Raw genomic sequence first — 24,780 nt, forward strand, 5'->3', positions numbered from 1 at the left:
GGAGTTTAATGGAGGGCCTGTAGCATCCAGGCATAACCAATGCCTGTGCCCTAGCGAAGCTGCCCTTAAACCAGCCGATAATCCTGCAGCGTGACAGAGGTGGCCCAGAGCAGAGTCTTTGTGGAACTGGAAGCCATGGGACTGTGTATCCTCTCCACAGTTCCTGCCTCGGCTGAGCCCGACTCCAGTGGAGTTTGTAAGGGAAAGCAAGCAAGGGGGGGGGGGGCTGGAGTGGGAGGAGGCCATGACCTCCCCATTTGTTTCCCACCAAGAATCTCTTTCATTTTCGCAGGACTGTGTGGCTGCATTTTACAGCATACACAGCCTTCTCTGGGGGATGATATGGGGCAACCCCTTCCTGTTGCTCCTTTCTCTTCCATGACACTGTTGGCTAAACAGCCTCCTCCTCACCAAGATCAGGTCTTGGTACAAACTATCCAACAGGCAATTAGGCTGGAAACTGGCTCAGCTCCCTGAACAGAGAGGGGGACATAAGAAATACAGAGAAAGAACTTCTTCCTCCGTTTCTCCTTCTGCTGCTTCTCCACAGCCTATGAAAAAACAAAAGTAATTAAGGCCAAACATTCAAAATGTTCCAAGAAAACTAAGCTGCTTGCTTCTTCTGATTCAGCTTCTGATTCTTCTGACCCGCGTCTTACTACCAAGGGCAAACATCCTAAGTCAAAAGGGGTTTCTCCTGAACAAATTCTGACTCTGGTTCTCCCATTCTTTTAGACAAAGCAGTATGGTTAGAGGGTGAGTGATCACATCATGTGCCAGTAGAAGAGCTGTCCAATGTAAGGTTATTTTACAGTGACAATTTTCCTCCAATCCTATCTAAAGCTATGGCCTCCCTGTATATTAATTCCTCTCAGGAACCAGCCAAGCCGCCTTCCAGAAAGGAAGCATTGTTTCCAGAACCTAAGCCATTTAACCGTGAGATGCAATTTCCTTCCTCTTTTGAGAAACTGGTTAACAAGGCTGGATTAAGACATGCTGAGGCCCTAAGCCACATCAAGATATGTGCCATATGCAGAAAAGGGTGACTAAAATGATCAAGGGGCTGGAGCATCTCCCCTGTGAGAGAAGGTTACAACAGCTGGGGTTGTTTAGCTTGGAAAAAGGAGGGTAAGGGGAGACATGATAGTGGTCTACAAAATTATGCATGGTGTGGAGAATGTGGATAGGGAGACATTTTTCTCCCTCTCTCAAAAGACTAGAACCTGGGGTCATCCCATGAAGCTGATTGGTGGGAGATTCAGGACAGAGAAAAGGAAGTACTTCTTCACACAGCGCGTAGTTAAACCATGGAATTCGCTACCACAGGATGTAGTGATGGTCACCCATTTGGATGGCTTTAAAAGGGAGTTAGACAAATTCCTGGAGGAAAAGGCTATCAGTGACTCCTAGTCTTGATGGCTATGTGCTACTTCCAGTACCAGAGGCAGTGAGCCTATGTACACCAGTTGCTGGGGAATATGGGTGGGAGGGTGCTGCTGTGCTCATGCCCTGCTTGTGGGTTCCCTGTCGACAGTGGGTTGGCCACTGTGGGAACAGAATGCTGGACTAGATGGACCCTTGGTCTGATCCAGCATGGATGTTCTTATGTTCTTATGTTCTAAAGATTAAGAAGCCTCATACCATAAAAATAAAGAGAAAAAAGTGTATTACAATATAATAGGAAGGGTAAGAAAAGGGTACCACCTAGCGTTAGGGGGTGTTTGATAGCCTTCTCTGATGTGTATAAAAGCACTAATGAAGTATGTTGATTTGAACTTCTTTTAAACTGGCTCTATTTTGCGCTTATTGCCTCTGATACTAAATGCTGTGTTGCCACACTTTCTTTATATAAGGCAACTCGGCTTTACGGAGTCGCACCAGACTTTGCAACATATGTAAGCCAAAGTGATGTCATCTTAGTTATCTTACATCTTAGTTGTCTCCAACATATTTAGAGGTCTCTCATAATATGAGGCCCTAAGCCATGGCTTACTTGGCTTGTTCCTAAATCTGCCACTGCTGGATAAAGCTGAAAGGATTCCCCCCTCCAAAGTAAAGGTCCTCCAACCTGGCACAAAAATATTACTCCTTACCACAGAAAGCTATAGAGAAGCTTAAGGTTCCCTTAGTTGATGCCACAGTGGCAACTTTATTTCAGGAGCCATAAATCCTAAGGACAAGGACTCCCCACTTAAAGAATCTAGTGAAAAGCGTATTGAAGCAGTGTTGAAAAAACCTTTTGGCACTCATGAAGAGCTTTCTCTATGGTTTCTTTTTTCTCCCAAGCCACTCTCCTCTGGGTTTAAAATATTAACAGTAAGGAGTTGGATAGCTTTACTTTGCTTAGGAGCCTTTTTCAGTTATATAAGTTATACGCTTTTATATCAGATGCCACACAGGATTCCATGATTTTTGTGGCACATTCCATTGCAGCAGCCACAGTGGCAAGACGTTGACTGTGGCTGAAATACTGGAATGTGGATGCTTATTCCAAGGGAAACCTAGCCACAGTCCTGTTGCAGAGCGATGCTTCTTCAGAGAGGAGGTCCTTAAGAACATATTTGTGGAAAGCAAGGACAAGAAGAAGGCCCTGCCCACTTCTAAGAAGGATAAAAGAAGATTTTCTAACAGAGACCCTTCCTCTTCTTCAGGTCTCCATTTAACTCATCCTTTCATCCATACAACTATATGTTCACAAACCTACCTGGTCCAGAACCAGATTCCAGCCTAGATCTCAGTCCTTCTCTCAGGGTGGAACAGCCCCCCATCAGCCTTCCAAGGCCCCTTATCAACAGTTCTGACTCTCTTCTGGCATGTGTGGGAGGAAGGCCGCATCACTTCCTTCACTTGTGGGGACAGCGCCGGACGCTTGGACTTCCAGCGCTATCCAACGTGTTTATTTCCTGGATTTCCACTCCCAGGAACAGGTTTCTTCCTTCCCCTTCCAGCAACTTATGGCCACAGCAATTGCCCATCTCCAAGCAATAGGGACTGTAGAACCTGTTCCACCTTCCAGACATTTTTAGAGGGCCTACTTCATTCCCTTCCTGATCCCCAAGAAAGGAGAGGTCCTGGCATGACATCCTGGATTGCAAGTACGTCAGCAAGTTTGATCCCTGAGGGGATTTCCTATCCTCAGTGGATCTTATGGAGGCATATCTCCATATCCCCCGAACCTCATAACACCAGAGATGAGGTGTTATGCTTCTCCGTTATCAATACAGAGCAATGCCCTTCAGCCTGGCTTCAGCACCAAGATATTCTCCATGCTCATGTTAGCAGTTGTAACTTACCTCAGATGCAAGGCCATTCACGTTTACTTTTATCTGGACAGCCCCCTTCTAAGGTCCCCTTCACTGACCAAGGCCCATGCAGATCTATGGATCACACTGTCTTGTCTCCAAGACCACAAATTCTTAATAAACTTCAAACAGAGCTGCCTCCAGCCTTCCCTATCACTACTCCATGGGGGAGTGGTTCTAGACTCCTTGGAGGATAATATATTTGGTCCCAGACAGAATTTCCAAGATCCATCAGGTAGCCGAGTTCCTACTTCAAGTGCATGCAGCAGATCTCATGTTTCTTCCACAAGCCCTGCTTAGGGATCCTCTCATGGTTCAGGTTATACTCCAAACCCCTTCAATGGCTGCTCCTCCCTTTTCAGACTGAAATAATCCACAAACACCACATCACAGTCACTATGCCTCATTCAGTCAGAACATCTCTACTCTGGTGGAGAACACCACAAAACATATCAAGGGGCATAGCTATTCAGGAACCCTGTCTCACAGATGTGACAACAAACACCAGCTTGGAGGGGTGGGAAGCTCACTACTGGGGCTGTCCCATCTAGGGGCTCTGGCCTCCTAAGGTAAAACACCACAAAATAAACTGATTGGAGCTACAAGCAATCCATCTTGCTACCAAGCACTTTTTTCAACAAACTGTTCCTGCCCATTTTCTATTCAGAACAGACAGCACTACAGCCTTAGCCCACGTGAATAATCAAGGAGGGACGAAATCAAAATTCTTACACCAGGAGGCCTCCTCCTCCCTCCTCTGGTCAAAACACAACTTCTCCTCCATCACTGCACAGCATATCCAGGGGACCCCGAACAATGAAGCCGACGTTCTAAGCTGACAACGTTTTGATCCAGACAAGTGGACTCTGAATCTGACAGTGTTTCTTGAATTTTTAAAAAAATCACTTTGGCCTGCTCCAGATGGATCTCTTCCCTCTACCCCACAGTCAACTTCTGTGCTTCTTCTCCAGACACTTAGCTCAAGCAGCAGAAGCCATGGACACTCTCCACTCCCCTTGGCCTAGAGGCAGGCGCTACACATTCCCACTTCTGGCCAGAGAGAACAGGGAGGAATGGGCAACTGTAGTACTCATAATGCCCTTCTGATCCTGAAGATTGCAGTTCCCCCAAATCTTGAAACTGGCACAATCAGACCCCTGGTTCCTGCTCTTGTTCCAACATTCTCACACAGGGCCTGGTGTGGCATCTGGACCCAGAATGGCTACATCCAGCTGCCTGGCTACTGAGCACTGTACCTTCCTCTCCACAGGCTTTTTTGCTGAGGTGACGAACACTATATTATCTTCTAGGAGACGATCTACCCATCGAATATATGAAACAACCTATAAGACGTTCCTTTGTTGGAGAAGGCAGAAATGTTTAAATTAGAAGACAGCAGGAATCACAGAATTGCTCCTATTTCTGCAACCAGGGCTAGATATGGGTCTGAAGGCAAACATGCTCCAAAGGCAAACCACAGGTCTTTCTTCCATCCTCTCCAAGCCATGCCACAAGCCACTTGGTTCTCACCCGCACCTTAAGCGACTCCTCAGAGGGGCATCACTGCTCGGTCCTTTGTTATGCACTGCTTCCTAATATGGAGTCCGCATGTTGTTCTTTCAGCTCTCACTTCTTCACCCTTTCAGCTTCTTAGAACTGCAACTCTACATTTCCTCTCCCTTAAGGTTTCATTTCTTCTAGCCATAACATCTGCCAGAAGAGTTTCAGAGTTATCTGCTCTCTCCATGAGAGCCCACCTCTACCCATTCAGCAAGGATTCTGTCACGCTTCATCTGGGCCCTTCCTTTATTCCCCAAACCCTCTCTTTCACAGAATGCAAGAACTTGTTCCCCCTCTTTCAACCCTAATCCTTCTCCACCCCTCTGAGTGGGTCTGGCAACACTGCATGTTAGAAGGGCCATCAAAACCTACCTTAAGAGAACTGTGGAACCCAAATATTCTGTTTCCTTTCATCCTACAACCTTAGGAAAGAAGGCTTCCTGTGCCACCTTCACCAGGTGGCTGAAGGCATGATCTTTATTTTTTTTGGGGGGGGGGGCAGACTGTGAGGTTAAGAAACTCCTTAAACCCTCACATATTACAGCGCACTTCACCGGGGCCTCAACAGCTTTCTGTACTAACAACCCCTTGGCAGAAATCTGAAGGGAAGCTGCTTGGTCCTCATACCACATGCTCATAAGGCATTGCAGGTTAGACAAATATGTTTCTGCTGAACTAGCCTTTGGATGTAGAGTGTTACAACAGGTCCTTCCCCAGCCTTAGGGTCAGCCTGCTTTGGAGCCCGCCCTACGGGAATAGTAGCTTCAGTACATCCCATGATGGATGTCGCATCGCACCAGATGGGAATGGAAAGTTGGGTACTTACCATGACATTTCATTCCGATTTGGTGCACAGGAGACATCCATATGATGTCAGGCTGACTAGCCATTCTGAAGCTAGTATTTACTATGATGATTCTCATGTGCCAATCCTGAGAGAAGAGATCTTCTCTATGTTCAGTTTTTCTCTGTCTTCTCCTCATTACATTAGTGGCTCCTCAATAACTGCTCTGTCTAAATGCTCATCTAGAAAAAACTGGCTAGGAGAAGCCGTGGAGGCCAGGACCAGGGCAAAAAGCCTGGTCACATGTTCCTTCCCTGTACTGGGTGGCGGGAGGAGTTAACCCGTGATGGATGTCTCTCGTGCACCGAATCAGAACGGAACTTCACAGTAAATGCCCAACTTTCCAATCTGTGCAGGGCTTGGAATAGGTAGTTCAGAGCGACTTGCTGGCTTTTCAGTCAGTGACCCAAAGTGACTCAATTCAAGTAGCCACTTCAAGTGTATCTGAAACAGTACACCCAGATTTGCTGAATACTCTAATAATGATGAACCAATGCTGTGAAATAACAGAAGATGGTTTAAAACATCTTGCCTAGATATAATGTGCACTTCAAAATCAGATGAAAACACAGGAGGTGAAAAAGTGAGATTCTAGGGGAGGAATAAATGTTCTTTAGACCTTGGATTGTGTTTTGACAATGGTGCCCATTTACTGCAGCTTGGTTGGCTTTTTTATTTAGTCCTTAAGGGTGTCTGGAATAAGTGTCTGAGGTTCTGACTGTAAATTCTACTTAATTATAAGATGATTTAAGAGCCCCTCAGAAAGACCTCTAAGCCAAACTTGTCAGTTCATGTTTTTATTAAGTGCAGTCATGATAAATGAATATTTATTAGCTCTTTTGGATAAACGTTCATGGGTTCATGGAATCTGGACTTCTGCAGACTCATCCTAAAATGCCTTACTTTAATGGCATCTACTAAGAGCTGTATCTAGAAATCAGGGTTTTGAATAAAGAATGTTGTTACCCTATTTTCCCCCCTTTTGACAGGATTTTAGTAGACTGTAGTGATAAACTCCCCCCATCTCTGCAAACTGAACTAAATTAGAAAAATAGCTCAGTTTATTCAGAATCCAGCTTGGACACTTGCACTGTTGCACCAGGTGCCAGGAACCCTGGAAAATGTAGTTTCCCAGGGCACTTGAGTCCTTTGGATGTCATGCACTGAGGAAACAACATGTTTTTGCCACTGCCAGGCCAGATAAGTAAGAAGGCGAGAGGAAAAATTCTTCTTTGCTCAAATGCCAATCTGAATAAAAGAAGTAGTATGTATGAGGGGAAAACAGTGAACAAAATGTTGTATATTCAGGATAGAACTATCTTGGACTGAGTACAATGGTATGAAGAAATGCATCTACAAAATTGGGGGTGCTGGATTGTCCCATTCCCATATGGGTTCTTGCTTAGCTCAGACCCCTCCTACAAGTCCAGGGCTGATATTGGAGTTCTCTCTCTCCTTCATTTTAGATTTGGTAGTGGGCTACTTACAAATAAACATGGGGAGATTTAAAAATTGAGATTTAAAAAATTGAGATTTAAAAACAGAGGGGAAAATGTATGAGGAAAATAATTGGAGGGTAATGTGCAAAGTGCCATTATTTTATAAGAGTTTTGTCTTGTGGTCTGTTTTGGCAAGAGTAAAATCTTCCAACACATTTCCTCTGTATTTGGGTTTACTTGAGAAGGAAAAGGGGTTGTGGTGGATCAAAAGCTAGGAGGAAAAGCACCTGGGGATGAGATGAAGAATATTACCTTAGAAGAGATGGGGTTGGCTCTAGTTTTCTTTTCAAATTCTCAAATGATCAGGAGACATATGGAGGTGTGCAGATTTTAGAATGTACTAAAAGGAGCAAGAAATCTTTTGCAAGATTTGCCACCTCCACCCCTCTCTCTCTTTGCATGAGGATCATAACCCTGGTGAAAATATCAATATGTACTGGAATGGCACAATGGAAATTCAGTTTAAATACTGCTTCTAACTACCAGCCTTGCAGACGGCGAAATGATAAGTTGAGGTTTCAATGGGCAGTTTGAGTCTCGGGATCAATTGCCAAGACATTGAAGATGCATATGGAGACAGCACAGCCTGAAGCAGCGAAATCTATTATTTTACTGTTAAGTGATTCACAGATACTTTCAGGATGTTGCCATTCTTCTGACTTTCCAATAGGGGTCTAGCTTTATTCGCTGTATCAAGCCTAATTTGAAGATGACGAGTCACCATTTTGAAGGGGCCCAAATCCTTTCTCAGCTCCAGTGTTCAGGTAATTGGTGTGTCTTATTCAGAGTTCCAGTAGTACTATTGTCATTGCATAAAAGGATTCGTGCAGAGTTAAAGCAAGAGTGCTTTAGATAAGAGCTGCTTAATTGGAGAAATCTGATTATTTTAATTTTTTCAGTGCTCTGTCAGTGCAGCAAGATTACTGGGCATAACAATAAGCAGCTGATAGAATTGATTCTTAGTTAACAGATTTTTAAAAAGATGTCAAACTGACATCTAGTTTCTCTGTAAGCATTTACTGTAAAAAGAAAAGAGAACTTGGCATTCCATGTACTTCAGAAATTAATGGAAAGGATCCAACAGTGTGCTCCTGCTAGCGTTAATGCAGTTGCAACTAGTATAAACCAGCACATGCACTACTTACATTGCACAATCATTGGTTGATGCTAGTGCAATGTCAGTAGTGCTAGCGCTGGGACACCAGTGGATATTACCAATGTCTACAATAAAAAGGAAACTTAAATATAAGTGTCTGGCATAATACACCAGCCTTCCCAAACCTGGTACCTTCTAGATGTTTTGGACTTCAATTCCCATCAGCCCCAGCCAGCATGGCCAATGATCAGGAATCCTGGAACTTATAATCCAAAACTTCTGGAGGGCACCAGGTTGGGGAAGGCTGCAATACACTATCTGATTAGAAAGAGAGCATCACACCACCAACAACTGAGCACTTCTGATACCATCTTTTATGGTATCTTTTATACGGCATTCCCCACATTACAAATACTGGACTCTGCTTCAGTTACTGCACTGTGGGTACCATATTATTAATCTTCCATGCAACAGCCTCTATATGGCAGCTTCTCGTAAAGCACTGGGGGAGAGTACTATTACGTAAATTTTACAGTTCTGCAGCTTTCAACACCCCCAAAAGCTGCACTCCTCCTAAAGGAGCAGGTTCGTAGTTTGGGGGTGCTCTGGGACCCAGAACTGTCACTTGAGGCACAGGTGGACAGAGACAGCCTAGTTACAGTTATCCATACTCTGATAAGCTCTCCTCTGGATTGCTGCAATGTGGGGCTGCCTTTGAAAACTGTCGAGAAATTTCAGCTAATCTAAAATAGGGCAGTGAGATTATTAACAGGCACTGGCCAATGAGATCACATGACCCCCGTACTTTTCCAGCTGCACTGGCTGCCAGTCCATTTCCAGGCCCAATTCAAATTTATTTATTTATTTTTATTTATTAAATTTATTAATCGCCCATCTGACTGGTCACCCAGCCACTCTGGGCGATGTACAACCCACCATAAAACAATTTAAAACAATAAAATTTTACCATAAATTTTTTTTTTTTAAATACCCTAACCCACCCCAAATGCCTGCCTGAACAACCACGTTTTTAATGCACGACGGAAGCTCATTAAAGAGGGGGCATGATGGAGTTCCCTAGGGAGGGAGTTCCACAGAGTGGGGGCCACCACAGAGAAGGCCCTCTCCCTCGTCCCCACCAGTCTAGCTGTCCTGGCTGATGGGACAGAGAGAAGGCCATCCGAGGCTGATCTTGTTAAGCGGCCTGTCTGGTGTTGCTGGAGGCGCTCCTTAAGATAGGCTGGGCCGGAACCATATAGGGTTTTAAAGGTCAAAACCAACACCTTGAATTTGGCCCGGAAAACAACTGGTAACCAGTGCAACTCCTTCAGCACTGGAGTGATGTGATCTCGCCGGCGGCTGTCTTTAATCAGGCGAGCCGCCGCGTTCTGTACCAGCTGCAGTTTCCGAACCGTCTTCAAGGGTAACCCCACGTAGAGCGCATTACAGTAGTCTAAACGAGAGGAGACCAGGGCATGTACTACCGATGGGAGCAGATGGTCGGGAAGGAAGGGGCGCAGCCGCCGTATCAGATGGAGTTGATACAGCGCTGTCCGGCTCACAGCTGACACCTGAGCCTCCATGGACAGCTGGGAGTCCAAAATGACCCCCAGGCTGCGGACCTGGTCTTTCAAGGGTAGCCGTACCCCATTCAACACCAAGTCAACATCCCCCAGCCTCCTCTTGTCTCCCACCAAAAGTACCTCGGTCTTGTCAGGGTTCAGCTTCAGCTTATTCCTCCCCATCCAGCCACTCACCGTCTCCAGACATTTGGACAGGGATTCTACGGCCAACCTTGGTGAAGATTTGAACGAGAGGTAGAGCTGAGTGTCATCCGCATATTGATGACACTGCACCCCAAACCTCCTGATGATAGCCCCCAGTGGCTTCACATAGATGTTAAATAGCATCGGGGAGAGGATGGAACCCTGTGGCACCCCACAAGTAAGTGGCCACGGGTCCGAAACCTCCTCTCCCGGTGCTACCCTCTGGTACCTGCCGGAGAGGAAGGACCGGAACCACCGCAATACAGTGTCTCCAATGCCCAACCCCTCCAGGCGGTCCAGGAGGATACCGTGGTCAACGGTATCAAAAGCCGCTGAGAGGTCGAGGAGAACAAGGAAGGAGCATTCACCCCTATCCAGAGCCCTCCTCATATCATCCACCAAGGCGACCAAGGCCGTTTCTGTCCCATGCCCAGGCCTGAAGCCCGACTGAAATGGGTCTAGATAATCAGTTTCTTCCAAGTGTGCCTTCAACTGCACCGCCACCACCCGCTCAATCACCTTGCCCAAAAATGGCAGATTTGAGACTGGGCGAAAGTTGTTCAGAACTTGAGGATCCAAGGAGGGCTTCTTTAAGAGCGGTCTTATCACTGCCTCCTTGAGGGCTGATGGCATCACTCCCTCCTCAAGGGAGGCGTTCACGACCACCTTGATCCCCTCACCCAGTCTCTCTCTGCAGCTCATAATGAGCCAAGATGGGCAAGGATCAAGTAAGCAGGTGGTCGGCCTTACAGATGAAAGCACCTTGTCCACTTCATCAGGAGGAAGAAGCTGGAACCGATCCGAGCCCTGTTCAGGGGGAGAGGGCGTTTCGGAGCCACCCGATCTAATGCCCCAGTAATTGCGGCATTCCAGCCACCCACCAGGGTCTCGACCGAGTGGCCGTTGGCATGCCCCAGAGAATCCCCAAGCGCATTCAGGAATCCATTTGGATCCATAAGACGCCTGGGGCGGACCATTTTAATGGGTCCTCCACCCCTGAGGAGGGGTTGTGGAACCGAGAAGTCCAGCATCACCAGATAGTGATCTGACCATGACAAGGGGGTGGTGGATATACCCCCGACTTCCAGATCACTCCCCGCTTCTCCAGAAACAAACACAAGGTCTAGTGCATGACCGGCTACATGGGTGGGCCCAGTTAGAATATGGTGCAGCTCCCAGGAGGCCATGGTCTCCATGAAGTCCCGAGGTGCTCCTGTGAGGATGGCCTCCGAATGTACGTTGAAGTCCCCCAACACCAGTAAGTTAGGGGACTGTACACACACATCAGAGTTAATACCAGCACATTCAAAGTGCTGGTATTAACATTCAAAGCCCTAAATGGCTTGGGGCCAGGTTATCCAGGGAGGAGGATCGCTCCTCCCATATGTGCCTGCCCAGACTCTAGGACCATCTTCAGGGGTCCTTCTCTGTGAGCCCTTGCCAGAGGAAGTGAGGCGGGTGGCTACCAGGAAGGGGGCCTTTTCTGCTGTGGCACCCCAGCTGTGGAATGAGCTCCCTAGAGAGGTTCACCTGGCACCTACATTGTACTCCTTTTGGCTCCAGGTGAAGACCTTTTTATTTTCCTGGTATTTTAGCATTTTAGTTTCCTAGTCCTTTAGCTCTGGTTTTTAAACCTGTATTTTAAATCTCTGCAGTGCTGCTAGGTTTTATTCTGGTTGTGCTGTTATGTTATAGTTTTAAGCTTTAATATTTTATACTGTTTTGTAACGCACCTTGTGGTTTTAATTTTTATGAACTGCCCAGGAGCTTCGGGTTTTGGGTGGTATAGAAGTGAAATGAATGAATGAATGAATGAATGAATGAATGAATGAGGTAACACAACTTTGTCTTGTAGGGGGCTGGGTAGGATAATTTAAGGTGCCAGTACAGCCCCTAAGTTCTTTAGTGGTGTGCTAGTAATTCACAGATCCAAGTTAAAGATCTTGCTTCCTGCGCTAGCTTAAGTACAAGGCGCCAGGAAGACAGAAGAGTCGAATGACAGTCATTGTTGGGCGAGAGAGGGGTAGATATTACAGGATGGCAAAATCTTGCCTTTCTCTCTCAAGCCCCCTATGCAGTTCCTTCCCCCCGCAAAGCCAGAAGATCATACTTTTCCCTGTGTCTCATTCTCCACCCATTTCTGGAAATCCACTTTTGGGAGGCCAGCACAGGGAGATGTGTCATGAAGCTCAAAAGCTACCTATTGAGACATAGGGATAGAACTACAAAAGTAAGGAAATAGATAATCAAAGCTATGTGTTATGACGGGGAACAGTGTAGGCATACTCTAATTTACTGTGATTCATGTGAATTATGGAGCTGGTTTCCTTGTAAACAGTTCCCTTGCCAAATCCCCAAGGTACTCAGAGGGAAACTGTAAAAAACAAAAAAAAACACAAAAAATCAGGGGTGTAAAAAAAAAGACAACACTAAAAATATTATTAAGGTACAAAATGTTTTTTTCCCCCTATTACTTGAACATAGTGGGTCCAACTGTGTCAATCTGCCAGTGGAACAGAAACTCCTGGCAAAATGAATGTTCCCTCCCCCTGTGCACCCCAACCAAACCTGCTCTGGGGGTAGGGTTTGGGGACCCACCAGAGCAGAATTGAGGAAGTATGGAGGGGTGCATGGGGTGGATATGAAAGGAAAGTCCTGTTGCATGAGTGGAATTCCTCTCATGTGACATTACATGTCATTCATATATTTTATCATTAAGCTTGCATGCTTTGATAAGATATTTATTCGTGGGAAACCATAATCACACCAAATAATGTAAGGATGCATTTCAGGTACTATGGGTTGGGTTCAAAGGTTCTCTTCCTCTGACAGAAGGAGCCTTGGGCAGTATCCTATGCTGCCTGTGTGCTAGCAGGATTTGCTGCGAACGCACTGGGAAGCTAGTGGTTCCAGAAACAAGCGGAAATGCTAGTTTCTGGAACAGGCCAGGTCAGAAGGGAGCTCTGCCGACCTGTCCCATTTCAGAAACAAGTGTTTCTGCTCATTTCCAGGCTTGCTTTAGGAAACACTATTTCCTGTTGCGCTTGCGGTGTATCCCGCTGATGCAACAAAACTAGCAAATGCGCAGCAGCAGTGTAGGATACTGCCCATTAGAACCAATCCTGAGAAATTAGTGGTGTGTTGGTCTATGCACCCCAAGGCTGGAATCTTAGGTATACTTACCTGGGAGTAAACGGCATTGAAGTGGGACTTACTTCTGCATAAATAGGCATAGGATTGGGCTGCATGGCTGCAACTTTTAATGTACCAAACTGGAAGCTCCATTGACATCAGTCAGCCTTGTCCCATTGGAATTTAGAACTCAGGTGAGTCAGTAATAAGCCAGTGTGTTAAGTTTTCTTCCGTTTTCATTACTCATGGGTGTGCCCATTATTTAAATTATTTCATTTCATTGGTGGATAGTTTTTATGTGTGTTGTTTTTGGTACATGGGTGGCTAATAGATGCCTTAAATAACTCAATCCTATACATGTCTATTCAGAAGGGAACCCTGTGGACTTCAGTGGGATTCATGCCCAGGTAAATGCGTAATAGGATTGCAGCCTAATGCAACAATTCTAAATAGGGTTAGGGAGCAAAGCAACGGATCTGCCACCTCATCCCAAGGCCAGCTAGCCAGGGCAGAAGGTGGAGGCAATCTTGCTGGGTTTTTCAGACTGATGGTTCTTTTTATTTGAACACCCCCCTCACCCATTGGAGGCAGTGGAGGGATTAGTTCCAGGCTAGTGTACCTAAGTGGTCTGATCCTGGGTCCTCTCAGGGGAATGGAATGGCTCTCAGAATACCCTATTTTGGGGCTTTCCGCTTGCTTCTGCCACTGGTGGAGTTTTCTACAGGCAGAACGAGGCTCCTTGGATGGGGAGAGCCTCTCCCCCCCCATCCCCCACTAGCAGAACTTCTCTCTGCTGGCGGGAGGGCATCTCTGCCTCACCTCCATCTCCCCGCCACCATGCCATCTGATGGAGCTGAGTGTTAGGGTTACTTTGACCATCTTTGGCAGCATGAAAAAAAGTGTTTTTCACTAGCTCTTCACTGTCAGATGACAATTTTGCCAATATGTCATGTTTTAAAATGGCTGCCATATGGGGAACTAACAGAAATGTGGGTTGGACATCAGAAAATTTGGAGAAGAACAGACCGGATGTAAAGTCAGATGACTTTAATTTGTCCTGAAATAATCCATATTTCTAGTTTCCGTTAGCTGCCACCTTGGCTTTTCTCTTAATTTCCTGGTAATTTTAGCACACTAGAGGGCTCTGAGACTTTAAGCATCTGGTTCATCTTGGCAAATTTCCCTATTGCTTGTCATGTCAAGTTACATTTAAAGTTTAATTTAGCAAATCAGTCACAAATGCTTAACAACTTTGCTTTAATTAGGGATCTATTGACACCATTTTTGGCTGATAATCTGAAGGCTGAGGGCTCTTGGCAGTATTGTGAAAGAAGAGGGTGTGGGGACAGTAATGAAGTTCCTTATTTCTGTGTTAATCATGAGCCACAATTTTGTTTTATAGGGTTCTGTTTTATCTTCTGGTTGAGAAAGAAGCGCATGTAAAAAAAATTAATTTAAAAAAATGCTAAAAATAAAAGACTTCATTAATATGGGAAGCTAGAGAGAGAGAAATTAAAACAACATGTCTCCCAAGAATAAATACAGCAGTGTACATCATTTTCTTTCTTTCTTTTTTTTTTTAGAAAGGACTGTTACTTGCATGGCAGAATACACATTTCATATTTAAAGCTCCAAACATAAAAAATCTAACAATAGTAATATAGTCCATAGCATATCAAGTAACAAATGTCGGTATATCTACAGAGAAAATACTGCATTTTAGTATAGAAGATATTCAACCACTTTATTTATTTATTTCATTTCTATACCGCCCAATAGCCGAAGCTCTCTGGGCGGTTCACAAAAATTAAAACCAAACGGCACACAATAAAACAATTTAAAATATATAGAAACCACTTCCATTCCTTACCATTAAATGCCAGTCAACACAATCAAGTTTCTAACAGGGAACAGGTAATTTAATGCCTCATTCAGAAGTGTGAATTACCAGATACTTTGATTATTAGCTTTGATTACTTAACCCCTGCTCAATAATCCAAGCATTCTGAAGGTAAAAGTCTTTGGCAGTTTGGTCTCCAGGCTTCTGTTCTCAGGAAAGCTCTTGAACTGAGTGATCATGAAGGCCTGGAGTCAGACTGTTGGTTGTAGTGCAACCTTCCCTAATCTGGTGCCCTCCAGATGTGTTGGACTACAACTCCTATCATGCTGGCTGGGGGTGATGGGATTTGCAGTTCAACACACCTGGAGGGCACCAGATTGGGGAAGGCTGAGGCTGGGCTAGAGTGCTGGACTAGGACAGTGAACACAGGTAACTGTCTTATACTGAGCCAGACCATTGGTCCAACTAGGCCAATACTAACTGGCAGCAGCTCTGCAAGAGTTCAGGCACATGTTTTTCCTGTGGTACCTGGAGATGCCAGAGTACGAACCTGGGACCTTCTCCGTGATAAGCATGTGCTCCACCACTGAGCGACAGTCCCTGCCCCTAAATGGTGGAATATGGCCGAGGAATATGAAAAGGTTCATATTTTCACTCAGCCACGAATCCCCTTGCATGATCTTCAGCTGGTTGCTGAAACTGTAACATTTGCAAGGTATTGTGCATTTTGTTTTAACTAGTTTCATGTTTTTGACACCCACCCCAGAGCATTTTGAGAATGAAATCTGTATCCTTTTAATTCCATCGATGACATCTTTTGCATGTCTGCTACTCTAGGCATGGTGTCTGTTTTGGATTTGATGCAAGGTGGCTTCCCATCACGAGCCTCATTCCATGAGTTATATAACATGTACAAAAAGTATATGCCTGCAAAGCTGACCCGTTTGGATCCTAGACTCTTCTGCAAGGTATTAATGTTCAGAATGCTAAATGCAATACATTTGTATTTTCCTTGTTAATAGTAAATTGATATTCATTTATATCTTTGTTCTTTCAAAGGATTTATTTCTCAAACAGTGTGTTTGTTTTTCTTTTCTCTCAGGCACTCTTCAAAGCCCTTGGGTTAAATGAAAATGATTATAAATTTGGATTAACCAAAGTGTTCTTTAGACCTGGCAAGGTAAGCGTTATGGTTATCCAAGAGGAGCTGATGAACATTAATTGAAATGTTTAAAACGTTTTCTCCATCTCTTTTTGCAAAGTAATTGATGTCTGAGATAGCACTGCTTTACTTGAAAGCAATTTCATGAGAAAACCCAATTTTATCTTGTCTCTTTCGATGATGCAAATATATATATTAGTATGGCCTTCTCCATGTTTTATTTATCTCTTTATTTAAAATATTTCAACTGCAGCTCTCCCTGCTCTCAGCGTGGCTTACAGCGGATTAAAAACATACATCTCTGCATCATTAAAAGTCACAAATTGGCACAAAGCTTAAACCCGCCACAATCAGTAATGAGGCCTTATACTCCAAAAGCTTGAGCAAACAAATAGGCCATACACCTTTCCCTAAAGGCCAGGAGAGACACTGAAGCTTCCTTATGGACAGCTTATTGCTTAGCATTAAGGCTGTGGCTGCAGAAGTCCTGTTTTATTGCTCTGGCTGTATGCCCATCTCCTAACTTAGACTTGGAACACGGCCTTCTGACAGACCATCAAAATAGCCTGGAGGTGTGGGGTCTGTGGTTCATACAAGGAAATATACATATCCCAGATCCACGTTTGCTTAAGGGTCAAAAGCAAGGGCTTGAATAGAGCCCTGAACCTCACTGGCAGCCAGTGCAGTCACCACATACATTGTCATGGTTACAACGTTCTGTTTACAGTGGAGCGCTTCATCCCTCAAAATTCTGTGAAGGTTGTCTTCTAAATACCCTTCCCTTATGCAACACCGGTTTCTATTTTCAGTTTGCAGAGTTTGATCAAATTATGAAGTCTGACCCAGATCATCTTGCTGAGCTGGTTAAACGGGTCAACCACTGGCTTATCTGCAGTCGCTGGAAGAAGGTTCAGTGGTGTTCTTTGTCAGTTATTAAATGTATGTATTCAACCATCTTTGTGGGGGGGGGGAGAGAAATCTTGTGAGCAAAATTTGAAATCTGTGTAAAGCTGCAGCCACTTCAGCACACATACTTGGAATACTAGAACTAGATGATGAAACTGATCAACAGTGGGTTCAGAATTACCATTCCACACAACGCGTTACTTATGGAATTCATTGCCCCAAGACATGATCCGCACTAGCTTACGGTGGTTTAGTGGCTATTGCTCAAGATGGTTATATGCAGCCTCCAGGTTTCAGAGGCAGTATCCTTTGCAGTACCGGTTGCAGATGTTCAGTCCCAGCATATGGATGGTGGCAGGGCCAGGCTATTGGGAACATGATGGGGGGTGGATACAGTGAGTGTGCCCTTGCTCTTTCCTGCACGCGATGGGCAACGCATGACAAGGACCACTGGAATGGGATACTGTGTTCTAAAATACCAGATGCTGGGGATAAGTGCCAACAGAGGGCTGCTGCTTTCATGCTCTTCTTGAGAGCTCTTGAGAAGCATGTGGCTGGTCACTGATATGGTAACCAAAACTTGATGGACTTTTAATCTGATCCAGCAGGCATCCTGTGTTCGAATTAAGTTCCACACAAATTGCTGGAGATCACAATATATTCAGGACTGAAGGGAGAATCTCACTTGCGCAAGAATTTCTGACACCCACTGGCTTAGCTGCAAATGTGGGAAGGCAGCGATAATGGGCAATACCCAGCACTGCCGCTGCACTCCCACTCTTTCCGTTGTGCCAGAGGGACCGACTGCTAGTGCAATGGGCAATTAGCATTTCCTAACGTAAACCCAGAAGCTAATGGAAATGCTCATTTCTGGATCAGGACCGGTCAGTGGAGCACCCTTCTGTGAGCTTGGCTGACCTGCCCCATTTTAGAACAAATATTCCCACTTGTATCTGGTTGTTTTAAGAAGTGCTAAATCCTCGTTACGCTAGTGATCAGTACTGCAGGCACAATAGGATACTGCCCCTTATCCATTAGTAAACAAAGGCTTGTGGTGACAGGTGTGTTAAACAGGCTTTGTCATCTGTTTGGACTACTTTACCCTTTTCTGTAACATCGTATATACATAGGTATGTGAGACCTGTCCATTTGTGAGGGTATCTCCAGTTCTTCCTTATATTTTTCAGTGAAAAACAAAATAAAATACAGAGCTGGTGCCTGCATTAAAATACAAAAGACGATTCGCATGTGGCTGTGCAAGAGAAAGCATAAACCACGGTAAGAAGAAGCAGACCTGTATGCACCCCAGTCCCAAATATCTTCACCAGTAACCTGATGACTTGTCTAGTATTGGTGCTGGTAAAGGCTGCATATCCCATCCAAGGCTTTGAGCCTGGGGAAGGGGTTGGGAGGGATGCTCCTTCCAGCAAGCATACACTTTCTGTGGTTTTCTTAAAGAGTGAGACAAACAACAAAGCAAGATGGTTCCGTAAGTCCATTCTCCCATCATCCAGCTGAGCAATGCATTAGAAAGGGAACATGATAATTTTTCTTCATAGCTACTTAATAACTACTTAATCTGTAGCAGTGTTTCCTAGTAGTAACAGGGCCAACCGCAAATGTGTTGGACTGCAACTCCCATCATCCCCACCCAACACAATGTTGTCTAGCACATCTGCAGGGTGCTAGGTTGGGGAAGGCTGTTGCACAACGTGGAGAAGTTAATGCAGTCCCTGTTCAGAGGGCATCAGTCTGAGAAAGATGGATCAAAGGAGGTTGCATGTAAAAGAGAAAGTGGGGAGACAAAGTTGGATAAATAAATGGAGGTTAAGTGGGTAACAGCAGATACAAAGAAGAGGTAAGGTGGTAGTAGTCCAATGGAGGAGCCCACAAGAGAGCTGAAATGCGTGTTGTAGTGCCTGACCTTTAATGGTCCTGCATAGAAGTAGGCACTTAGATCTTCACCTTTATGTCCTTAGTTTTTCCTTTTCTTCTGCTTATCCTGAACATCTGTTGGGCTGGCTTGGATGATGCCTTTGGTCCATTACATGGAGCAGAGTAAGGGTAATCCTGTCTTTCTTGCTGAACTGGCTTGCTAGCCCTGCACATCCACACAGCGATGGCATGTCCAAAGTCTGCCTACATACATTTAGGCAGAGTTCAAATGTGCTGTCCTGTGCACATGATGGGGTGAGGAGAACAGGAACACCTGCCAAACTGGCCAGATTGGCCCAAATCAATTGTCTGGACAGACTGGTGTTCCTCTCATCAAATCTGCAATGATCTGAAATAGTAAGGCCAAGTACTGCTGGACGGATCAAGCATTCTTTCTCTGATGCTACTCTCGCTTACGTTAGGGAAGCTTTTGGTGCGTGAGGGAGCTTCCCAAGTGCCTCTCTTCTGTCATACTAGCCCAGTTTGCATGATCACATGGTGGTTAATAAGCCATGGTGGCTTGTTCATCACTTGGTGCATGGTGGCTGCATGCTGGAGTTATTAGCATAATTATCCTCAGCAGCGGGGTTTGTCATGTTTTGCGAACCTGGCCAGGTTGTTGTTGCCATGGGTATCAAGCCACCCAGAACCCATGGCCTGTTGTAGGGTTCTGAGTGGTTTGTTACCTATGGTGACCAGCCACCCTGGCCCTGTTCACATGGCACAACGAGCCACACTGCTGAGGGTAATTTTGCTAATCACCCCAGCATGTGACCGGTACAAGCAGTGGGAGAAATAAGCCACCATGGCTTATTTCCCCAGCCACGATCATGCAAACCAGATAAGCCTCTTCTATGGAACCTAAAATGCAGCACAAGATATATAAGGCTGGTGTGATTGCTCTCTTAGTTACCTTATTATATTTTCTTCTTTGGGTCCCAGTGGCTTTGTCCAAGGGTAGCCTTAGGGCATAGTACAGGATTGCAGTTGATATTTGCTATCTGCTTCTTGAATGCAGGGACCTATCTGAAACTTAAGAAATATTCCTTTCACAGCATAGATGGCCTTATAAAGGTTCGCACACTGAAGACAAGGCTTAATAAATTCAATGAAGTAGTAAGTGCTCTGAAAGAGGGGAAGGCAGAAATGAACAAGCAGGTCAAGGACCTTGAAATGTCTATTGATGCTCTGATGGCCAAGATCAAGGTAAGAAGCCATTTAACTCTTCAGAAAAAAGAGTATTTCATATTTTGTGGATCCATTACTTTTAAAGATCAGGTCTTAAAGGCATGTGATCCCTAGAGAATCAAATCACACTGTTAAGACTAGCTGAAAATATGCAGGGTTGTTTGTGGTCCATGCTAAAACAATTGCAACTCTGCATCCTGGCTGTCCAAATTTAGCACTAAGAGAAGCTGAATTCTGCAGCCTAAAATTAAGCAAATTTACATATTTCCTCTTCATGTAATTCTATACTTTTTGTGCTGTTTTGCATAACTTATTCTGGTTTGGCTAGCCATAGGACGGGTAAAGATACAGGATTTTCCCCATGCAGACTACTGAGGAGCTTATTCAACAATCTGTTTGGCCTCTGAAATTTCGGCAATCATTGTCCTACACACATTCAAGCATCTTTACAGCCATGGCTGAGTTTTTTAGAAATGATTTCCTCAAGAAGCCGAGTTCTACATATGACCCTGAAAATAGGATTCAGTTATTAAGCAAAACATTGGATATTAATATAGGATTAAGTTATATAGTACTGAATTAATGTGCTTCCCTTTCCACTGCTGTGAACAAGAATATTATTCCATATTATATCACTATGAAGTTTGAAGATTTCTTAGGACTTTGTCAATGTACATATTCTAACCGTTTCAAAGAAATACACAGGAGGCAGCCCCTCTGCTGTTCCATATAGTGCTATTATTTGCTGAATAAGACAGTAACTTCCATTTCTTGTGACAGTGTTTTGCAACTGGGTTCGGTCTTTATTTTAAAGTGTGTGGACATTTAATTGATTGATTGAAGCCATACAGAATTGGATAATCAGATCGAGTGACTGTTACCTGTGATATAGAATAGAAAACAGGTAGCTCTCAAGAATGCTATAAAGAAGGCAGAGAACTCTCCCTGGTAATCTGAGAAATGGAGCAAAGTGATTCCTCAGCCCACATCTTAAAAATTAAGTAAACATAGGGCACATGAAATATAAACCAAACACAAGAAATTGAACACATATTTACATAATTAAACAAACAAGAATTAATTAACTTAGAACATCTTAAAATAAAGTTGTAGGTTTGGCAGTAGATGATTAACTGCACAATCCTCATATGCACGTTTACTTGGGAGAAAATCCTATTATGTTCAGTGCGGCTTACTCCTTTGTAAGTGTGTTTAATATTGCAACCTAAGTTTATAAAAAAATAATAAATGGAAATCAATAACTAATAAAGTATTCTTATTTTTGCTTGTTTTCCTTAACCCTTATAGTAAGGTTTATGTAATTAGTTTGACCATTGCAACAAACTCCCACATCTTTTCCATCCATTCTTTTAAATGTTGCTGTGATTTGCCAACATTCAGCATACAGGACTCTACAAGCTTTTATCATGAAACCGGCAAATTCATTAAGATAATTTTGTATTGTATCTTGAGTATATGGGCCACGGTATGCAAATTATTATGTCTATTTTAATGACGTATTTTGTAGGCCACTGAAATGCCGAGGCAGCAGATACAAAAGGAGTATGATGCTCTAGTTAAAAGCTCAGAACAGCTTCTGAGTTCCCTGCAGAAAAAGAAGCAACAGGAAGAGGAGGCAGAAAGACTGCGACGTATCCAGGAAGAGATGGAAAAAGAAAGGAAGAGGCGCGAGGAAGAGGAGCAACGTCAGAAGAAGGAAGAGGAGGAAAGGCGACTGTGAGTATTCAATGAAACAGTTGGTTCTAGGGGCAAGGCCAACAGAAATATAGGCATAGGCAACTTTTAATAGTGTATGCTCCATCTTAGAGATAGAGCCAACTTAGAGAGAGCCAGGTTTTAAACATAGATTACAAAGCTCTTCCACTTTTGGAATGCATTCAGTATCCCTGGCTCAACCTGCACCAAATGCAGAAAGTTAGTATTATTGTCTGCTGGGGGAAAGGTGATTCTTTCCCCCAAATAATTTGTGTGCGTGAGTTGCTGTGTGGTTGTTCAGAGCTGTTGCTAGTTCTCACTGCTGCTGCCTGTTTACTCACACCCTGTCAGGCTGAAAGGGGTGGACTGTTGAGCAGAAGATAAGGATCAGCAGTTGATGCACCCTGCTTACTCACCAGTTCTCTTCCCAGCAAGCAGTCAGCTAGCAGAACTGGTAGTGAGGACGAGAAGGAGGGCCTACTGATGGTGGGAGACCCACAGTGAGGGTATCCCAAAAGCTAGAGCCAGTACTACTTTTTCAGCATAGTTAGTGAACGCTTGCATCTTATGGAATAGCACTAAAACGCTGGTCTAGATGGACTTTTGGTCTGATGAAGGGGGCTCTTGTTAAATCTGAATGTAATATGAGAAGGAAAAAGAATACATCTAGAACCTCCATGATAAGAGGCAGAAGCAGGAGATGCAGTGCTACTTTCAGGACTGTGTTGTTCACTAAGCTGAATTGTTCCTGTTAAGCATCGTGTTTAAAAAATAAAGGATGGATATCCTATCATTTATGATTTTCAGGGTTTTATTGTAGCAATTGCCCCAATAACAAGGCACCCTGAAATTGTGTCTCCTGAGCCCTTTCCCCAAATACTTTGCTTGAATTGTTGAGTTCTAAACTTGTTTGCTACAAGCAGAAATGTTATGGGGAGAAATAAAAACATAACGGAAAAGTGACGGGAAGGGACATAACAGTTCCTGGTGTTTGCCTTGCCTTTCTCTTTTTCTATGAGTGTCAGTTTCATTTTTCTAGAAAGTATGAGATTGAAGCAAAGAGAAAACAGGAAGAAGAGGAGAGGAGAAAAAGGGAAGAAGAAGAAAGACGCATTCAGGTGCGGGGTTTGTAGAAGCTGTATTTGTTGTTCATTTTCTGTCTCACAGTAATGCTTCAAAGTTTCCGTCATGGACTGGCCACTCTTTGGGCTATTCAAATGTAATAGGAAAGCAAGTGGCAGTCTGTTGAGATAGGCATTGGGGGAGGGGGGCTGCATGTGGACAAGGGGGTGTAGCAAAAGGACAGAAGAGGCACATGAAGTGGTCTCCCAAGGGACAGGTAAGAATCCCAAGTCCTTTAAAGATATTACTACATGGAGAGATTGAACATTCACTGTGAAACAAACAGTTATGACACATGCAGAACAATGTATCAATGGCTTCTAGTCATGACAGCTGTGTATTGTGTCCAGTATTGGAGGCAGTATGCCTCCACATAGCAATTGCTGGGGAGTCTGAGTAGGAGGATGTTGTTGCACTCACGTCGTGTTTGTGGGCTTCCCATGGGCATTGGATTTGAAACTGTGGGAATGGAATGCTGGACTAGGTCAGCCTTTGGTCTGATCCAGCACAGTTCTTATGCACAGAGAACCAGGTTTCAGACAGAACTTTATCCCTTAAATTTGCAGCTGCACTTTAAACCCACTACTAAGGTTAAGATAATTTGAAGAATAGAGAAATCACAATGCCTAAAAAGAAGAGTACTTACTAGGAGGAAAGTGTCAGACTTGAGATCTGAGGTTTAATGAGAAGGCTGTTGCTATTAACAGATATTCACAGATGTGACAGAATAATGAAACCATGATTTAGATGTCAGTCTTGTTAAAAGAGTCTTTACAAGGTAGCACTCATTTGCTGAAGCTTTAAGGTACCCTCTAATGGAATCACAGTGATAAAATACATTACTTGATAGCTGGGTTTTGCATTTTAGTTGTATAGCCTTGTTGTCTGGGGGGGGGGGGGGCAAAGTGGCTTTTTATTAACCTCTTAAACTATTTTTAATTAACAAAAAGTAAAACATTGATATTATTACCCTTTAATTTCTAGATTATTTGTGCTTGCCTAATGTTTATATAAGGGACCGCAGTGGCTTAGTGGTTAAGATGCTGAACTGCAGACAGCAGTTTGAGACCCGAGTGCCACGTGATGGAGGGAGCTCCCGTCTTCAGTCCCAGCTCTTGCCAACCTAGCAGTTCGAAAACAAGAAATTGCAAGTAGATAAATAGGTACCGCTTCGGCGGGAAAGGTAACAGCGTTCCGTGCACCTCGGTGTTCAGTCACGCCGGCCACATGACCACGGAAGCGTCTTCGGACAGCGCTGGCTCTTCGGCTTAGAAATGGAGATGAGCACCACACCCTAGAGTCGGACACGACTGGTTGGGGACACCTTTACCTTTTACCTTTTTTTAATGTTTATATAACGACTGATCATGATGTAAACACGGAGTATATGTAAAGCTTTGTAAATCTGTTGATTTTGGAGGTTTTACAGAATTGTGTGCCTGAGTCTCATTTAAAAGAAGTTACCTATTGAGGGTACCTGCCTATTTGTGGTACACTGAACCCTGTTATAGACAACGACACATACTTTCTGTCATATAAAAAGCAACTTAACCAGTTCTCTAGTTGATTGTGCCTTTAGTTACTTTTTTTTTAAGCTTATCTAGTTCTGTGCGGTTAACTAGTTCTCTAAAAAAAAGGTAAAGGTGTCCCCAACCAGTCGTGTCCGACTCTAGGGTGCGGTGCTCATCCCCGTTTCTAAGCCGAAGAGCCAG

At 44.2% G+C, this 24,780-nt stretch overlaps 1 protein-coding gene across 3 annotated transcripts in view; it reads left to right on the forward strand.

Annotated features, from left to right (window-relative positions):
• Nucleotides 1-24,780, forward strand: part of MYO6 (myosin VI) — a 158,085-nt gene that overhangs the window by 104,614 nt on the left and 28,691 nt on the right. For all 3 annotated transcript variants that reach the window (XM_084826946.1, XM_084826944.1, XM_084826945.1), the window contains exons 20-27: nucleotides 7,876-7,969; nucleotides 15,877-16,007; nucleotides 16,142-16,219; nucleotides 17,011-17,140; nucleotides 18,295-18,385; nucleotides 20,098-20,248; nucleotides 21,759-21,967; nucleotides 22,986-23,064. In XM_084826946.1, coding sequence (XP_084683072.1) covers nucleotides 7,876-7,969; nucleotides 15,877-16,007; nucleotides 16,142-16,219; nucleotides 17,011-17,140; nucleotides 18,295-18,385; nucleotides 20,098-20,248; nucleotides 21,759-21,967; nucleotides 22,986-23,064 — 963 coding nt within the window. The remainder of the gene's footprint in view (nucleotides 1-7,875; nucleotides 7,970-15,876; nucleotides 16,008-16,141; nucleotides 16,220-17,010; nucleotides 17,141-18,294; nucleotides 18,386-20,097; nucleotides 20,249-21,758; nucleotides 21,968-22,985; nucleotides 23,065-24,780) is intronic.

The sequence above is a fragment of the Heloderma suspectum genome, chromosome 1, assembly GCF_057233095.1.
Source record: "Heloderma suspectum isolate Gila_16-S chromosome 1, 16-S_ref, whole genome shotgun sequence".
In the NCBI taxonomy this organism is placed as follows: Eukaryota; Metazoa; Chordata; class Lepidosauria; order Squamata; family Helodermatidae; genus Heloderma; species Heloderma suspectum.